The following is a 17,181-nucleotide window of genomic DNA, read 5'->3' on the forward strand; positions in this document are numbered from 1 at the left end:
TGTGCTATTGTACTCATATTGTATTTTTTTTCTTTCTCCCCAGTTAAATATTCAGTCCTGGAAACGCAGTCAGCAGAACCACCAAAACAAGACAGTGCGAAGATATAAAGCGTGACCCAGGGCTAGAAAATAATCAGTCAGCAGCAACAGAGATCTTACATGCTTGTAATTTAGCTTTTAATTTAATTTGACTCCAAAGCTATTTAATGTGTATTTAGGCTTGAACTGGCTTTTTATTGCTCTGGGCTTTAGGTTTAGACTGGTAGCATGTGTTTATTTTTTGTAAAGAGGTTTATGTTTACATCGAAGCAGTAGTGTAGGATTGGTGTGCAGCTGGATGGAAATCCACAGAAGGTACTTCAGCTGTGGTCAGTTTTCAAGAGCTTACAGGTATGAGGACAGTGAAGTGCCTGTAAATAGAATCCAAAGCCAAACCCTGCAAAGCCCTCTGCAAAGCACCTCCAGCCACCTTCTGCCTTCAGCTCCAGGCAGTGTCACTTCCAATGGTGGGGACAAAGCTACACATTTCCTGAGGGTGGATTGCAGTCCTTCGTGTAGCTACACCTAAAAATGAAGTGCCTATGGTGGGTCCTCGTGTGGCCCTTGGGCTGAGCCAGGTGACTCCCTGCTCCCAAGCCAGGAGTTGAGGATGCTTCACCACCACCACCCAGCGCTTGGCTTCTAACCAAAGGACCTGATTTTCACACCAAGTTACTAATACAGTTGGTAGCAGGGTGGGCAGTGTTCCCTTTTACCAAATGCCATTTGAATGCTCCACTGTGCTGCAGATCAGAATGGAACTGAAGTGATACAGTTTGTCTTAAGCTGCTCCAGGGGAAGTTTAGGTTAGACATTAGGAAAAAATTCCTCACTGAGTGACTGGGCACTGGAATTGTCTGCCCAAGGAGGTGGTGCAGTCACTGTCCCTGGACTTGTTTAAAAAAGACTGGTCATGGCACTCAGTGCCATGGTTTCATTGATGAGTTAGGTCGTAGGTTGGACTTAATGATTTCAAAGGTATTCTCCAACCTAGTTCATTCTGTGATTCTGTCATTCTGTCTCTGTGGCTTGAGACACCTACATTGTCACCACAATTAAAGCTGTGTGCATATGGAGGCTTTCAAGGACACGTTCAGATCTCAGTCACATTAGCAAAAATGACTGATTTAACCCAAAAGAAAATAAAGCAGGTATCTGTTAAGTCCTGTAATGCTCAGTACAACAGAACTCAAGCTTTACAAGATACAGTCCACTCCTTCTTTTATCAGCAACTATCAGGAGTGCTCCCAGAGGCAGAAAAAGGATTTAAGCTTTCACTCACTGGCTAACCTTTAAAATAGGCAGTACCTCCTGAGAGGACAAATCCTCCACCACTGTCCTGCATGGGGTTCCTGCAGCTGCCTGGAAGCACTGGGCTGTGAGAGGTGCTCAGCAGGACACCGGGCTGCACTGGAGCAGTGCACACACAGCCCCTGCCACGCTGCTTTATTGCTGCCTACACCTGACCTTCACTGTCTTGAAAGAATTCTGTTTCAATTTCTAATCTGTCCCCAGCAACCTTTCTGACTGCTGCTAAAATATGGATAACTGCCACTTTCCAGTACATTTTTCCAAATCAATGATTGCTTAAAAAACATGCTCTGAAGTGAGGGAAATTTCACTTTACATGGTGTAAGAGGTACTCACTATTTATATATAAACCTGAAATGTGAGCATTTTGTACAGGTTTTCAAATTCCATATTTTATGAGCATGTATTAAGAAAACCAAGCCTTTCAGTAAGATGTACAAATTCACAGCTTTCAGGTAGACATGACTTCCAGAAGGCCTTACCAGGAGGTGAATGAGCCCAAGAGCATCGCTGTCTAACAGCTCCATTTGGAGGGAAATTGCCTAGTAACTTGGTTAAGTATTTTGCAATAGCTGCACAATTCTTTATGCTCTTTTTAACACTTGCATTTTTAAAGCCTTATACTAGCTCTGGCAGAACGGCTACAGCAGTTTAAAAGGTGCCTCACAACTATTCAGAATGCTACAATGCTACAGAAGGCTACAATGATACTGCTCTGAACTATTGCTGCTTTGTTTTATGAATGTCTGGAATAGGAAAGAATTGTTAATTATTGGCTCAGATAATGGAAGCATAGGAAAGAGATGGGATACACTGTTTGCTTACTCCCAGAGAAGGGTTTTCATGGAGGAAATGTGCTCTGCAGAATTGGCAGCAGGAGCTCAGGTGCCGGCTAAGCCACACAGCTGAGTTTATCTCCAGTCCCAAGCACCAGCACTTGTTTTTTGTTCTTACCCAAACACATTTGAAAGCTATAGCATGAAATGTGGTTTCTGTAAGCTATTGTAGATGAAGTGTTACAGCAGGGCATTGATGATTACTAGAAACTCTTTTCCCAGCTTACATCTAGTGCCCATAATTCCTCCTCTCTCTTTTCCAATGACAGTGTCAATAGTCAGTGTGGTTTAAAGGGTACAGCACCTACCCCTCTTCTGGGGAACTCTTCCACTAGGGCACAGAGGGAGTACAAGTCTAATTCAAAATCCTACAGGTCAGATTTAACAAGGAAGGGCAGCAAGCTGTTTCACTGGAAAACCCACCCCAGTTTTTGGGACTCAGAAGCTGCTGCTTTGGTTCAAGACTCTTAATATAACATTGCTGACTACTTAAAACTTAGTGTAGTGTGTAGGTATGTGGGAAACCATAAATGCACAACGAAAGAAGTGTTCCACGGTGAACAGTGACAGAATTCAAGAATTCAAGATTTCTTTCTCTAGGATTTCAAATAGGAAAATACTTGCAAATTCTGCAGTAGAGAAATTAGGCTTGGCCTTCTCTTCAAAACTGAACAAAAGTCAGAGTCTTAGTGATAAATGTCAGCAAAGGCTCCAATGATTTTTTATTGCTGTTTGTCCTCTCTTCCATCTGAACTGCCACCAGTCTCTGAAAAACAGTGAGTTTATATCATCTATATTTTAGACATTATAGCAACTGGGAGGTTTCCTGTGTATTTTCCTAGCAGTGATCAAAGTTCTGGAACAGCTGACCCAGCACTGACCTCTACTTTCACTTAATTACTATTTATTCACTTTAAATTGGGATATGGATTTTTAAAAAATCCTGCATTTAAGCTCTGTATACATGGCATGAACTTTCTCGTCCTTTATTAAAAAAGGCAATAAACTACTAGAAAATTGGTCTGCTTTTTTTTATGAGTTCAAAACCTATATATACTGACATTTTGAGATTTTTGTACTATGTATGCTGTGAGCTCTTTTTCTTATGACACCTCACTTCTAAAGCTATTTTAAATGGCAATAAAATGATTCAGAAAAGGTTTGTCAAAGGTTTGACAGACAAGAGAGAACTGAAAGAATTCAGCTGGCTCTTTTCGTGTTTATTCTTTCAATTACGTGCATTTTACTTTGGCAGTACTTCGTTTCAGATTCCTCAGCTGAGAATACTGACACAAATTTCAGATCTTTTTGGCACTATAAACTCAGTCATTTTCAAGCAACCCCACTAACGAACCCTTACAAGTGCTCCACTGTCATCCTTAACTACTCATTTGTTGTGATAAAAGTGGAATTAGTCCATAATACTGTTTCAGATTCTGAAAGAGAAGAATGAGTTGGCAGGCTGAGGTTTTAAAAATTGCTTCTCTAACAGATGAGGTTGAGGAACAAATGAAGTTCAGAAACAACAGGGTTGTGAAACTGGAGAACTCTTAATTTTGAGTGCTTCTAACTTAGAAGCAAGAGAGATTCCTTGCTGCTGAAGAAATGACCTGTACCAAATGAGGGTTGAATGTTACGCTGTAACAAAATACATTTTGTTAATGTGTGTGTAAGGGTCACGGGGGTAAAAACCAGAATTTAAATACCTTTGGAAAACACCAAATAAACCAAATTAACTAGAAAGACATTTTAGACTTGATTTTTTTTTTTGTGGTTTTGTTTCCAATGTAAAAATTGAAAGTAAGCTGCAAGTGTTTGGCTCTATCCTTATGGTACATCACCTCTTCCCTAACTACACTGAAGACTTCATTTAAAAAAAAACATTCGGAACTGGATCTGTGAGAAAACAAATACCTCTATGAAAACTTTAATGCTAAAAACAAGAGTATTTGCATGCACACAGACACACACACTCATTCTCTCCTCAGGTCATCAGCAGCTAACCCTGAGGCAGTGCCCTAGGTTTCCTGCAGTTTTCTTTACGTTTTCACACCCAGCAGGATAAATCTCCTGTGCAGTGCAAACTAAGTTTTGTAAAATGATGCAATGCTCAGTCTCAAAGGCAAAAAAGGTGGTTTATATTTCAAACTATTTCTGACTCATGTTTCTTAACTCTTTCCTCCCAACTGCCCAAGATCTGGCAGTTAAAAGCTATCAATACCCTCTTAGTTCAGCAGATACAACATCAGCAAATGGACATTCCTTTTTGCTTTTTACCATAACTGTTTCACCTGGGGAGTAGTCTGAATTGCCCATTTTACTGTGTCCTCTGTTGTGAGGCTTAGTGCACGTGAATCATGCTCTTGATTCCTTGTTTTCAGCTTTTAGAGAACCAGCTGTTCTTGGTGCTACTACATACAGCCCATGAATTAGTATAGCTTCTTCTGGAAAATGAAAGCAAAGAAACACTTCTTGTTTAAAGCTGTAACTCCTTGAGAAGGCTGCCTCTGCAGGGAACAGAACCAGGGAGTTAGGAGTGTTTACTGGCTTTGAAAGCCTTCTTCCATTTTAATGAAACAACAAAACATTTATCTACAAAGGGGAAAGAAGTGTAAATTCAGCTCTGAAACAGGACTTAAAATTGCATAGTCTGATGCTGATGATTCACTTATTTTACAAGCAAAAAATGTCTCAGCTAGTTACCAAGGCTTCTTCCCCTTCTGGGACACTGGATTCAGGCTGTACCCCCTTCTCATATGCCACTGACAATAGGAAAATCCTGCAAGCCAAATGTAACTGCTTGCTGTCTTTGCATGTTCCCTTTATAGCAGTCAAAACCAAAAACCAAAGCAGAAGATCTAGTGTTTGAATCAGAAGTTAACAGCTCTGTCCAAGGTGCAGACAGGAAACAGGATTCTGCCAATCCCTTGCCTAGTTCGATACTGCCTTATTTGAAAAAGGAAAAAAAAAAGACAGAATCAGTTGTTAACTCAATAGGAAAATATCTGATTATCAGGAAGCAGACTGAGTACAGCACCAATCATCTCTTCAGTGTGAAGCTATGCTCTAACTAACCCATAGGAGCTACAGAATGCCTCTGAATATTTCTATGCTAAGTATGTACAAACGCATCCATTGTGCTGACACATGGGACAGCAGGACCCTCCCCCAGAGCTCTCCCTGCACATCAGAGACTCACTGAGCTGTGCTGAAACTGGTGGATGGGCAGCCAGTCAGCTGAAATCACTGATACTCTTCTATGCAAAACCAAATTCTCAGAGTTTAGCTTTAGAAATCCAAGCTTTAAAAATCTCAGAATGCCCAAGCTAATCCAGTCATCGCTTTTGCAATAATTACAGAGAAAATATTGTGATTATTAGCACAAATATAGAAAAAAACTTCAAAAGATTTTCTTTAGCACTGCATTTTGGAGATAATGTGCTTTACTTTAATATACAGTTGAAATGTCAAGGAAATCTGAAGTATGGAAGAGTTTAATTCAACACCAGCTCAACATATTTTGGCAATGTAAAATGCCTCCTGGCACTGTTCAGCACAACCATTTTTAAAGGAAAACATCTTCCATCTCTTTATAAAAAGCTTGAGGTTGATTAAGAGATGCAACACTGCAAGCCTTCCCAAACTGTTTGTGTAGGTGAATATTTATTATAAAAAGCATTCACTACAGTAAAAAGGACATGTTGAAATACCCTGCACTGCACAGTAAACGTGTAAGACTGGATGCAGCACTTGAGCCTCTCCAGCTGAAGTCAGGAAGGTGCTCAGCAGCTCACTTGACTCATTAACTATGTGCTGGGTAGAGTCAATGCAGAGGAGGAGGCACAGAAAAGCGCCGTCGTGCACTGGGAACAAATGTGCAGCAACAAATGAATATTCACAGTCAGTAAAACCCACAGTCACCATACAGAATCAACTGGCTCTTAAAAATGGGGCTTAATTCCCACCAGCAGAACCCAGAGCAATACAAGCACGAGTCAAAAATAAGAGCTGCAATATTTAAGTTTCCTAAGGAGAAGAACCAGATTTTCATGAAACACAGGAGAAAAACAATCCAGGGAAATTTTGCAGCATGCACCATTTCTAGGCCTTCCAAGAAGGCCAGTGAGTAATCTTCTAAAAGGAGGAATGTTACAGTAATCAAATCTCTCCAATATGAGTATTTCTGGGGGGAAATGCAAGAAAGTTGGGAATGTATATTTAACATGACAACACAGTTAAATTATTACAGAAAAAATGCTAGTAGGAATTTAAAAAAACAAAAAGCCAAGAGGCTTTATTTCAAGAAAAAGAATTAATGTCATATTATTCAAAAAACTTTGTCAAACAAAGTAATTGCAAGTTAAGGTCCTCAGAAGGGTTTGGACAGGCAGGGTCCATTTTCTGAATGTACAGCTTAAACCCACGGGAGAATGCATATGTATAACATCACATACACATGGGTATAAACACACACAGCTTTGCATTTTGTGTGTACACTTAGAAACAAACACACTTCACAATGTGGAGCTATACAGACTATACACTTTACACAGCTGGGTGTCATTCAAACCCCAAATATTACCATTTGCTAGAAAACAAACTTTTGCTTTGTACAAGACCTTGACATGAGCAAGTTTACCCCTCGCTCAGGAGGCTGAAACTGAACAATAAGCTAAACAGTCAAAAGACTTTATTTCAACTTGTACAAAATGTATTAAAAAAACCTAGAATACATGCTTTACCAAATATATTACATCATATAAGTCAGTGTGCTGTACTTGATAAACCCAGCTCAACTTCATCCACTTTTAATGGCATATTTAGTTCGAAATGTAAAACTGACTACACTGGAAAACATTTATTTTAAAATCAATTTCCAAATGCATTACCTAAAAAAAATAAATTGCTCTAGCCAAAAAAAAATAGAAATATATATATATATATATATATATTACTGAGTGAAATAAGGAGCTCCCATTCAGAAAAACATTTTGTGTTCTGTGTAAGCATCATGTGGCATTTCATCTGATTCTCTCAACCAGGCATAGTACTCTAGACAATGTGTGAGGCATTCTTCTGTCTGCTTGGCAGATGGATTCCTTTTTAGAATGGTTAAATTGTTAGTTGCTCAAAACAAAGTTTAATTTCATGATTGGTGACTTAGCTAGAGTGTCAAAACACATGTGGGAACTGCCAACAAGAAAATACATCACATCTATTGAAGCTCTTTTTGGCCTCATAGTGATAGTACCAGACACAGAGTAAGGCATGTAGATCACAGCAATCACAAGTCACTCACAATCCTTTTGAGATGGGAAAAGCATTTCACCCTCCTCTGTGTTACCTGACACTGATTTTTGCACATGGCTTTCGTTCCACATCACACAGAGGTGTGCACTGGTGTGGCAGAATGGGAAGGAGATGAGCCTCTGTCAGAGGAGGAGGAAATGGAACGTGTGGCAGCTTCCCGCTGCAAATCCTCAACCTTCTTCTGAAGCTCTGTCCGGATGGCCAGCAGTTCTTTAAGATTCTGGTGGATTGGAACCTGACAGGTAAAGAAACAAAAGGCTTACTTTGACTCTCAGAGCGAGTTATCTTTTCCAGCAATGCATCTGCTGCTGCTTTCAATAACATGGAATTCAACACTTCTGAATTTCAGTATGTCAATATTTAGGGAAAGTGTTTGTTTGTTTGAAATAAACATTGCAGGAAACTGTCCCTTTCTAACAACACAACTGGCAGAGAAATATTAAAAAGTGTTTGCAAATGGTTTTGATGGGATACCAAATATACTCCAATAAATGTACCTGAATCCCTTATCAGTACCACCATCAACTGAACTAAATATGCCTTTCCTGGGAATGATTTCTCTGGCCTGTTGGGACCGGATTTACTTTATACATAGAATAGAGTTTAAAAAGCCAGTTCCATATGGAGCATCTTGTTACTCTTCTAACCAGGCATCTTTCCAGGAGTCTGACCCCTTCCAGCGAGAAAAGTGCAGCAGCCAAGTGAATGGTGCCTGGACTTCCCAGGTCAGCTTCCCTACAACAGAGGAATCCTGTGGCAAAGGCAGGGAGAAGCTTCATTTCTCTCAGGGGAAAATTCTTTCTCTGCCTGCAGCCATGTCCCCTCCAGCCTATTTTCCTAGACTCTGTTCCATGGGTTGAATAGAAAGAAAAACACCTCCAGCACCCAGAAAATTATTCACTCCTACCTCCTATTCCAAGCTTGCCACAGCTGTCTCATAGATTCTCTATAAAATCCATCTCTCAGTCCTTTGATTTATTCTCATTTATTGAGAATTCATTAAGATTATTTCAGCCTCAGACCTCCACATTGGAGGAATTTCCTTCAGGATATGAGCAGGACAGTTTCTGAAATATAATCTTACTAAAACCTCATGTTTTCCCTAGAGATGAAACATTTATAGAAAAACAGCCCCTTGCCCCAACAGAAATCCCATAAGTTTCCCAATATTTTCATATGGGAAAACATTTTTCTTAGTCACATTCTCATAAGAAACTGAGCCTTCTTGGATTAAGTTTTACAAAACAATTTAGTCAAACACACAAACTTGGAGATTCAATGCAAACCATTAGAGCCCAGCTAAGCTGTAAGAAAGGCAGAGTAGGGTCTTATAGTAGGGAAAAAAAGGGGTCACCTTCAAAATATCGGCCATCTCTTAGTAAAGGCATGTTACACTGCATGCAAACACTGCAAGAGGGATCCACATAAATAAATATCATCATGCCATTTCATCTGGTAGTGTAAACACAAAGGGTTTTCTGATACGACATTGCAGTCAGTGTATCCTCAAACCATCCTGTACAAATCTTTACAGATAACCATCTCAATTTTTGTCACTTCACCCTGTTCTATTTCATCACAAGATTCCTCTCTCAAATAAAACCTTCTTCAGAAGGAAATGGGTCCAACAACCTTCACAATAACACCTGTAATGGCTTGCTGTGAACAAGGCCCTTCTTCACTTTGCCAGTGTTTAGAATGAAACGAAGTGGAAGAGTGACAGCTTCTGTAAGGAACAAGAAGTTTGAAGAAGATCGTTTATTACAAGATCTTGTTACCACCTTAACCCTAGAAATGTGTACTTGCACAGCACAAGTAGCATCTCAAAGGCAAGCTTTTATTACTGTCTTGTTAAGAAATCATGTAATTGGTTTGCCTGAGACAAATTTGTTGGGAAGCTGACAGCAGCTGTACTCTCTCATTTGTTTTCTACTCTCTCATTCTGCCTCTCAAATTAGGAGTGGAAGCTCAAAAGATGACTCTGGACCTATCACCCAGCTGCATTCAACTTATTTTTGCTGCTCTAGTCCACAGATTTTCAGCAGAGGATGCATCCTTTCCTTTGTCACACCAGTGTCCCCACAGTGATGCTGCCATCAACATTCAGCTCCTACAGCCATAATTTCTGTCCATAACCCAGCTAAAAGCACGGAACTACTTCTGCTGCATGAGAGGAGCCTGCACAGATTAAACTCTACCCAGCAGTGCATCTACAGTTTGGCTGGGCTGGAAAAATTCCTGGGCCATTGCTCTTCAGGATGTTTTTCATATACTATTTAAACTATTATCTCAATGTGCTGAAAAACAAAATTGGCACTTATATCTAATATAGCGAGCAACAGAAACAAACAGGGACAAGAATATGGAGTCTGCCAGCAGCACTAAGTAGTGGGGGAAAAGGCCTGGATCCTTGGGAAGTCTGACCTCACTCCAGGCATTAACCAAAAAGCTGGCCCAGTAAAATCTGCAGAAGAATCTATTTGCAATGCTTCTAAAAGACTTTTCAGTGTTGGGACTTTTTTTTTCCTTCCCCTCCTCCTTTTTTTTTTTTTTTTTTTTTAATTGTTACTGTAATATTGACTCAGGAAATCAGACTACATGCTGCTCCCCTACCTCATAACTAATTTTTTCCCACCATTTATCCAAACCCTGTGCCCCAAGTCCTTTTACCTGTTCTGAGCAATACCCTCAGCATTAAATATAAGCTTTATAAACTTCTCCCTGTTGTTCATGATTCTGGCATCTTTCTGTTTGGCTTTAAGCTCAAACCAATTTTTGTACCATCACATTCAAATCTCTAGTTTTATTCCATTACCTCTCTTTCACTGAGTTATCTTAAGGAACTAACTGGGTTTTTTTGTAAGCAGAAATTAAAAAGAATATTCAACTCACCAGGAAGATTTTATTTAGGGAAGCTCACATTTTTTCCCAGTTTCTTCCCATTTCAACATTTCTCTATAAGTTTTTAGTTCAACTTCTCTCCACCAAGCCACAATTCAACATCAGACCTGATTCCCTCCTCATACAACCTATTCATTCACCTGTAGCTACCTTCAACCTCTGCAATTCTTCCCTGTTATTTGCTTCTTCTCCCTTCCCTTCCCTATCCAGGACATTGCCAGTTGCCCCATCACCCCATCCTGCAGTCCCTTTCCCCTATCAGCCATGACATGATTCTCACACTGCTAATGATACCTGCAATATCTGACACCTCATTCCCAACCAGTAAAAAGCAGTAAAATGCTGCCAAAATTGACTGAGCCAAGTAACATTCTTCACTAAGGAAGAACTGATCGTAGGTTTCTGCAAAGTAACCAGTTAAAATGGGTGGTGGTTGTTTTCCTCCTTTAGCTTCCTTTGCTGCCTACTTCATTCAAAAGCAGGTACATTTCCTCCACCTTAACGTAGGGTACCTACTGCCTACATTGAGCACAAAAATATTTACAACACTTTATTACTAAAAGTACCATTGATATGAAACCATTTTTTAAACTGAATTGTCCATATATATCAAAAGCAGAACCTGGTGCAGTGTAATGCTGAGCACATGTCACTCCACAGTTATGATGAATTATTCCTGCTAGGGAAGGATTTGAGGAAAAATAAAGTGTTTTTATTAAACTATGCCCACTAGAGAAACTATAGTTATGCTACATCATATACATACTACATCCCACATAAAAACCATCTAGACATAAGACAGCTTCATTTCCTCAGCAATTCAAACCTTCCTCTTCACAGAATTACTACAGTTCACTTTCAGTATTGATTTTCAGGTTTTCACTTCCAAGGAATCCTTCAGCATCCTGAAGTGCTTTTGGATAGCAAAATTTGTGAACACAAGGATAGATATAAAAGAAATTATAATAGTTACTCACTTATAGTACTACCAAGTCTTAATTGGACGTATATCTACTGTGTTTTACTCTAGTAGCTCAAGGACAGCCATTCACATGAAAATTGCTCAACAGTGAATGCATTTCGTCTTGTTCAGTGAGCACACTTTATCTATTTTAGCAACAGGGAAGAAAAGCTGCAGAAGAAAATGGTTATTTTCAATTCATTGCTCAACTTAAGACTGTCAGTTTTCCAAAAACCTACTCTGCGCATTGGAAAGCCAACAATATCTTTCACTTGAGCTTTTTTGTTCCTCTCTGTGAAGAACTGGAACTGTGACAGCCTAGTTAACAGGACACATGTAGCAAAAGGCATCTCAAATGATGAAGACAGCAATTTTCAATAATAGTCAATATTTCCACACTTCTTGCAGAGGTGTGCTCCTGAGAAATCAAGCAAAAGGTCCTGGCCTCCTGGAAAAGCAAGGACAGAAATTACGGATGCTACCAGGTGGGAACTCCAAGTGCCAGACACTAAGTTATATGCACTAAGTTACACATTATCCTGTTACATGCAGGATAAAACATTTCAGTAATTATGTTTTCCAGTTCATTGTCAGCAATTTTCCCAGTGACACTGAGGATCTTATTGTTGTTTTCACTACATGATATTCTGTGTTTATTGACAGTGAAGCTCAGCTAACAGCTGACTGCTCAACTGCTCAACACATCAAATCTTTCAGCAATAGCATCAAATAAAAGCAGCAATTGTAAGTTACTTATATACTTTACAGTCATTTCTTTATATACTGAACAAACAGCTTTACTTATTCCTACCTTTCCTTTCATGTCTTTAAGTGAGCTGCTAACCAGCCAACAAAATTTCCCTGACTCTTCCACAGAAGTTTTGAGATTGCCTTTATCAGATGATCCCATCACAGTAACTGAATTGAATTTCTAGGTGATGGATGGTGCTAGCCTTTTACTCTGGATGACAGTCCACACACACAAAGAAAAGAATTAATTTGAAAAATTACAGGGATTTTTATGCTATTAACATGAGCAAAATTTAACATGTAGCCAAATTTACAGAACAGAGCTTGAAGAAAAATTACCAGGCATAGAAAAATAAAAGAAACCCACATAAAACCAAAATTAAACGAAACCCTGTTCTCCAAGGGTTAAAACATAATTTCCAAGAAAGCATAACAAGAACTAAACATATCCTAATGGACTTGCAATGTTTGGTGACTAAAATGCATTATTTTCCTTGCCTCTCAAAGCTTGACTTGAAAGGACTGGAACTTTTACTAATGCTCTGCATATAGGAATGATGGGGTATGTTAGTTCAAAAATACTGCCTCTGCAGAGAACATATTCATGGTTGTGTCCTCCCCACCTTCCAGAGATGCCCAAGGAGATACCTAATGACATCAGGCAGCCAGAACTCCTCCAATCAGTGTCAAGAAGAGGATGAAATTACTATATAGAAAAGGGAAAAATATGTATAAACTGAAAAAATCCAAAAGCATCATATTATCTGATGTATTCCAGACTAGCAGGGTTATCTGTAAGGCCATACCCACAGACCCCACACCTCTACATGACAGAATGGAAGAGCTTCTCTTCCACATGCCACATACAAATACACATTCATCCAACTCAAAGAAAGAGCAAATCTGAAAAAGGTCTTCTCAGTCAATGAACTCAAGTAAGACAGAACTTAAAATCTCTTTAATCTTCTTGGGACAAGAAGCAATAATGATGTAATGCCTCCAAACTCAAACCAAGTAACATTTTATTTCAATTAAGAATTAGAATGATGTTGTTGAAGCACAATTTAGCAACAAGAGATGTCCACATTTAACCTAGAATTTTCCACAATGCTCACTTCTCAGATTCCTGAGCTTTGAACCCTATGGAAAGAGGCTGTGTGTCCTGAAGTGCAAAAGATCTATTGCAATATATTGCAAAATAAACATGGTTCTTGATGCAAATAAACACAATCAAAACCACCGTCTCAGGCTTCCACAAAGCTTAGACAGAACTGAAGTTATATCATTCTAAGCAATCTTTATAGAACATAAGAATAATGCTAAACTCTGTATGTCCCAGAGCAATGTGCACCACACTGGCAAAGGTTGAGACACAGATATTTGAAGACAAAGTACAATAGTACAAAAAACAAATAAATGGTTATATCAAGTCAGCATTCAGTAATGTTCAAATTTTAAAAAAATTACAGGTCATATATGCTCATTTCCAATAGAAAAGGCAATGAAGTGCCATAAAACTTCTCTCAGTCTGTTTGAAAGTCAAGCTCACTAATCAAACAGAAATGAAAAACCTAAAATATTGCCTCCAACCAAAACCTGCCTTTCTGCTCCTGTGAGATTTCTCTCCCATAATAACAAGCTGGTTGAAAACAGGTATCAAAGATCCATTCTGATTATATTCAAATTACTATTATTCATCTTCCCATAAATTCACCTATTGGGCTTTTTCTCCTTTTTGGTGAGCTCCTCAAAAACAATAAACATGGTTTAGTTTTCTAAAGATGTTTTAGCAGCTAATAAAACAGCACAAGGTTGCCTTGAATAATCATCAGATAACTTATTAATATTAAATATTTAACTTTCTCTTATATTTAGCTGAAACTCAAGATAACACATTAAAAGGTATTCAACAAAATCACCTTTTATCAGTAGGCAGGGATGCCCATTATTTTAATAAATCCACTGATTAAGACATTTTTTCACTGGAGATAAGTGAAGACCTGCTGGGTGTCACAAGGGTCATTGCCTTTTTTTCTGTCACTGAATGCATCTGAATGTTACTGAATTGGTTAAGAGGGTGTGACACCAGACAATGCAAACACAGAGGAAAGCAAACTTAGTATACTGCGACTGCAGAAACTGTTTATTTACTTGCTTGTATGAGTTTGTGCTTTCCTAATTAGACTGGCAAATGCAATTCTACAACAAAAAATTGTAATTTCTGCTGCTAATTTATCCAAGTAGACATAAACATAAATTCAGGCTAGAGACAAGAGAAAAGGGATAATGTATCAAGACAAAATTTACGTGGCAGAAATAAAAAGTTCAAATACTTTTTTAAGTGCTTCAAGAAAAGCACGTGGCAGGAAAGTTAGGGCAGGACCCTTAACTGAAGGGAGCACATTTTGCTCCCTTCAGGTGCTGGGGGAGGGAGCTGCTCTCACACAGTGAATGAGCCTCATGTGCCAGAGTGACTGAGGAGCACCTCCCGGAGAAGCAGGCAGAGCACCAGCAGTGAGCAGAGCTTCCACTAAGAGATGACAGCTCTGCTATTTCCTCATGATGTCATCTCTTCCCCACCCTCCCTCTTTTGGACCACGACTGGCTTTCATGTGGTTCACAAAGCCTGCCTGCTCTCAGGGCCTGGAGATCTTAATCAAATATAAGTCATAAACCAACACTACTGCAGCTAGTGCAAACACTACCCAAATGGTATTCAGCAAACAGGCTGAAGCAAAGATGGTATTTTGCTAAAAAGCAGCTGACAATTTCACTTGAAAATTATATAACCTAAAATACACCATCTTTCTAAGTTTGAAACAGTAAGAGAAGCAAAGCAGCTCAGAGGAAACATCTCAGTGAGAAAAGCAAACAATCCAGACTTTTCCAGGACCTTAAAAGGTATTTCTCAGAAACCTGGACTTCTACCAGTGTAGTGGTCTTGAAACTTAACTTTGAAAACCATCTTTTACGACAGCTTCTGACTTGTGGATGTCTAATAAATCTGAAACTCACAACTCATTCTAACTGCTAGAAGATGAAAGCAGCTTTTGAGCAATCACTTAATACAGGTAATTTATCATAATATACCTTGGAATGTTACCTTAATAAAGAGATGGTGTAGCACACTCAAATATATTATGGTTGTGACACAATCTGAATGTTCTTTCTTCAGACTTCTAAGCATAAGAACATATGGAGCATTTGTCTGACGAGATTTAGAGATTTATCTGAACAGCAGACATTACTTGTAAGAACAAATACTGGCTGAATCAAGGAGCATATATAGGGAGTGTTTAATCTTTAGTGTGCCAGCTTAAAACTACAAAAGTCAATTGAAAACAAGCATCCATGGGATGCTTAGTTTAGAGAGCCTGCAAAATGAGTTGGTATAGTCCAGTTCTTTCAGAAACTGCTGCTGCATTTTATGTCAGTGCTGGGGAAAGGGCAAAACATGATAGAAACAAAGGTACACAAAAACTAGAAGGTTAAGGCAATAAAAGCATTAAAAAGTGTCACAAAGTATTATAAAAGTATTATAAAAGTAATCTTTGACAAAAAAATACTGTTAATCATTACAAGCCAATAGAGTGATACTAACTCCCTTGTCTGTGGGTGACTGTAGAAAAAGGAAAACATCCTATTTCCAAGTCTGACCACATCCTGCATCATCTTCACGACAAACACCTTTTCTCCTATCAGCTGAAATATGTGCAACAGATGAGCACTTTTGTACTAAATGCTGCATTTGACACTAGGAAAAATAATAATTTCTCTTAATCTCTGTGACTGTGACCTTCAGTCAAACACTGAAGACATGGGAGAGCTCATACCTGAGGCCGCATCCTGGGGTTCCACCTGATGTAGTAATTCACCCACAGCTCCAAATGGTTCAGACTGGCAACAGGATACAGGACATGGTTTTCATAGTTTACATAGAAGGGATTTGTGAATTCCTCTAACTGGCTGTTTATATAGGACCACAGAGATACAGTCTTTGTGCTCACCTCCTGATTGAAAAAAGTTAAAATAAAAAATTAATTATGTGGATTGCAAAATTTTAAAATATGATGTTAATATCTACATATTACTAATTCTGTCAGAATTTTACCTTATCTACTAGAAAATTACACGCAGTCTTGAGAACACTTCCAGTAGCTGACCACTGAACAGCTTTAAAACTTTAGCAAAACATCTGAGCACTTATTTTGGTCCAAGACCAATAGAAAAAGGAAATTTAGACATATTATTTTCAGAGACACTAAAGTCTAGTTGAGCAAAAGCAACAAAAAGCAACCTACTGCTCATAATTTACAGCAATATATACAGCTACTTAAATACATGGTTACACACTGACCAACTAAACTAAAAAGATTAGTTTTTATTCTTTAACAAGAATATCACTGAAGAGATTTTGAAGAATATCAGTGAAGGCAGTGTGGAAGATTCAAAACAGTGTCTGTGAAAAATAAGTTTTTCATCTTCCCACCCATACATTTGCTCCTAAAAAATAATTGATATTATGCTTTAAACTGATTACTTGTACTTTTATTTTATACTTCTGAAAATTGTATTATTCTAAATGTATTCAGCATAATATTGGTCATATCAAAGATTGGAAATCTGAACTTACATCAGATTCATCTTGCAAATTTAAACTCCTTCAGTGTTGTAAAGCATGTGTTTCTACTACCGCTGTGTCTTAAATTGCATTTCTCTATTGAGAATTGCATCTATTTATTTATGAAAGAAAGCTGTCTGGAAACCCTGCATTTGCTGAGAACATGTTATTCAGCTCCATCTTGTGGTATTTACATGCAACTTTTCCCCTACAGAAGCAGTGGAGACAAATTTAAAAAAAAAAAAAAAAAGCAGAACTAAATACAACAAAGAATTGTAACTTGCTCAAAAAAAAAGACAGTAAAAACAACAAAGCCACAAGCAAAAGTGAACTTGAAATAGCAATGAGCTTCTATTTTTTCTTCACAAACACATAATATTTTTTTGAATCCTAACTTCATTCATTTAGATAATTTTAATTTCTGTACTCCTCAACCACAAGTTCCATCCACT

The 17,181-nt window shown here is 38.4% G+C and overlaps 2 protein-coding genes across 9 annotated transcripts in view; one reads left to right on the plus strand and one right to left on the minus strand.

Moving 5' to 3' along the window:
- Positions 1-3,933, plus strand: part of CD99L2 (CD99 molecule like 2) — a 30,447-nt gene extending 26,514 nt beyond the window's left edge. Inside the window, exon 11 of the mRNA XM_021547782.3 lies at positions 44-3,933. Within this exon, the coding sequence (XP_021403457.2) occupies positions 44-108 (65 nt within the window). The 3' untranslated portion in view covers positions 109-3,933. The remainder of the gene's footprint in view (positions 1-43) is intronic.
- A 1,678-nt stretch (positions 3,934-5,611) lies between these two features.
- MTMR1 (myotubularin related protein 1) overlaps positions 5,612-17,181 on the minus strand; it is a 35,495-nt gene continuing 23,925 nt past the window's right edge. For all 8 annotated transcript variants that reach the window (XM_021547838.3, XM_021547837.3, XM_021547835.3 and 5 more), the window contains 2 exons: positions 15,942-16,118; positions 5,612-7,731 (listed from right to left, as the gene is read on the minus strand). In XM_021547838.3, the coding sequence (XP_021403513.2) occupies positions 7,567-7,731; positions 15,942-16,118 (342 nt within the window). In that variant the 3' untranslated portion in view covers positions 5,612-7,566. The remainder of the gene's footprint in view (positions 7,732-15,941; positions 16,119-17,181) is intronic.

Source organism: Lonchura striata, chromosome 4A (genome assembly GCF_050655825.1).
Source record: "Lonchura striata isolate lonStrDom1 chromosome 4A, ASM5065582v1, whole genome shotgun sequence".
Lineage (NCBI taxonomy): Eukaryota > Metazoa > Chordata > Aves > Passeriformes > Estrildidae > Lonchura > Lonchura striata.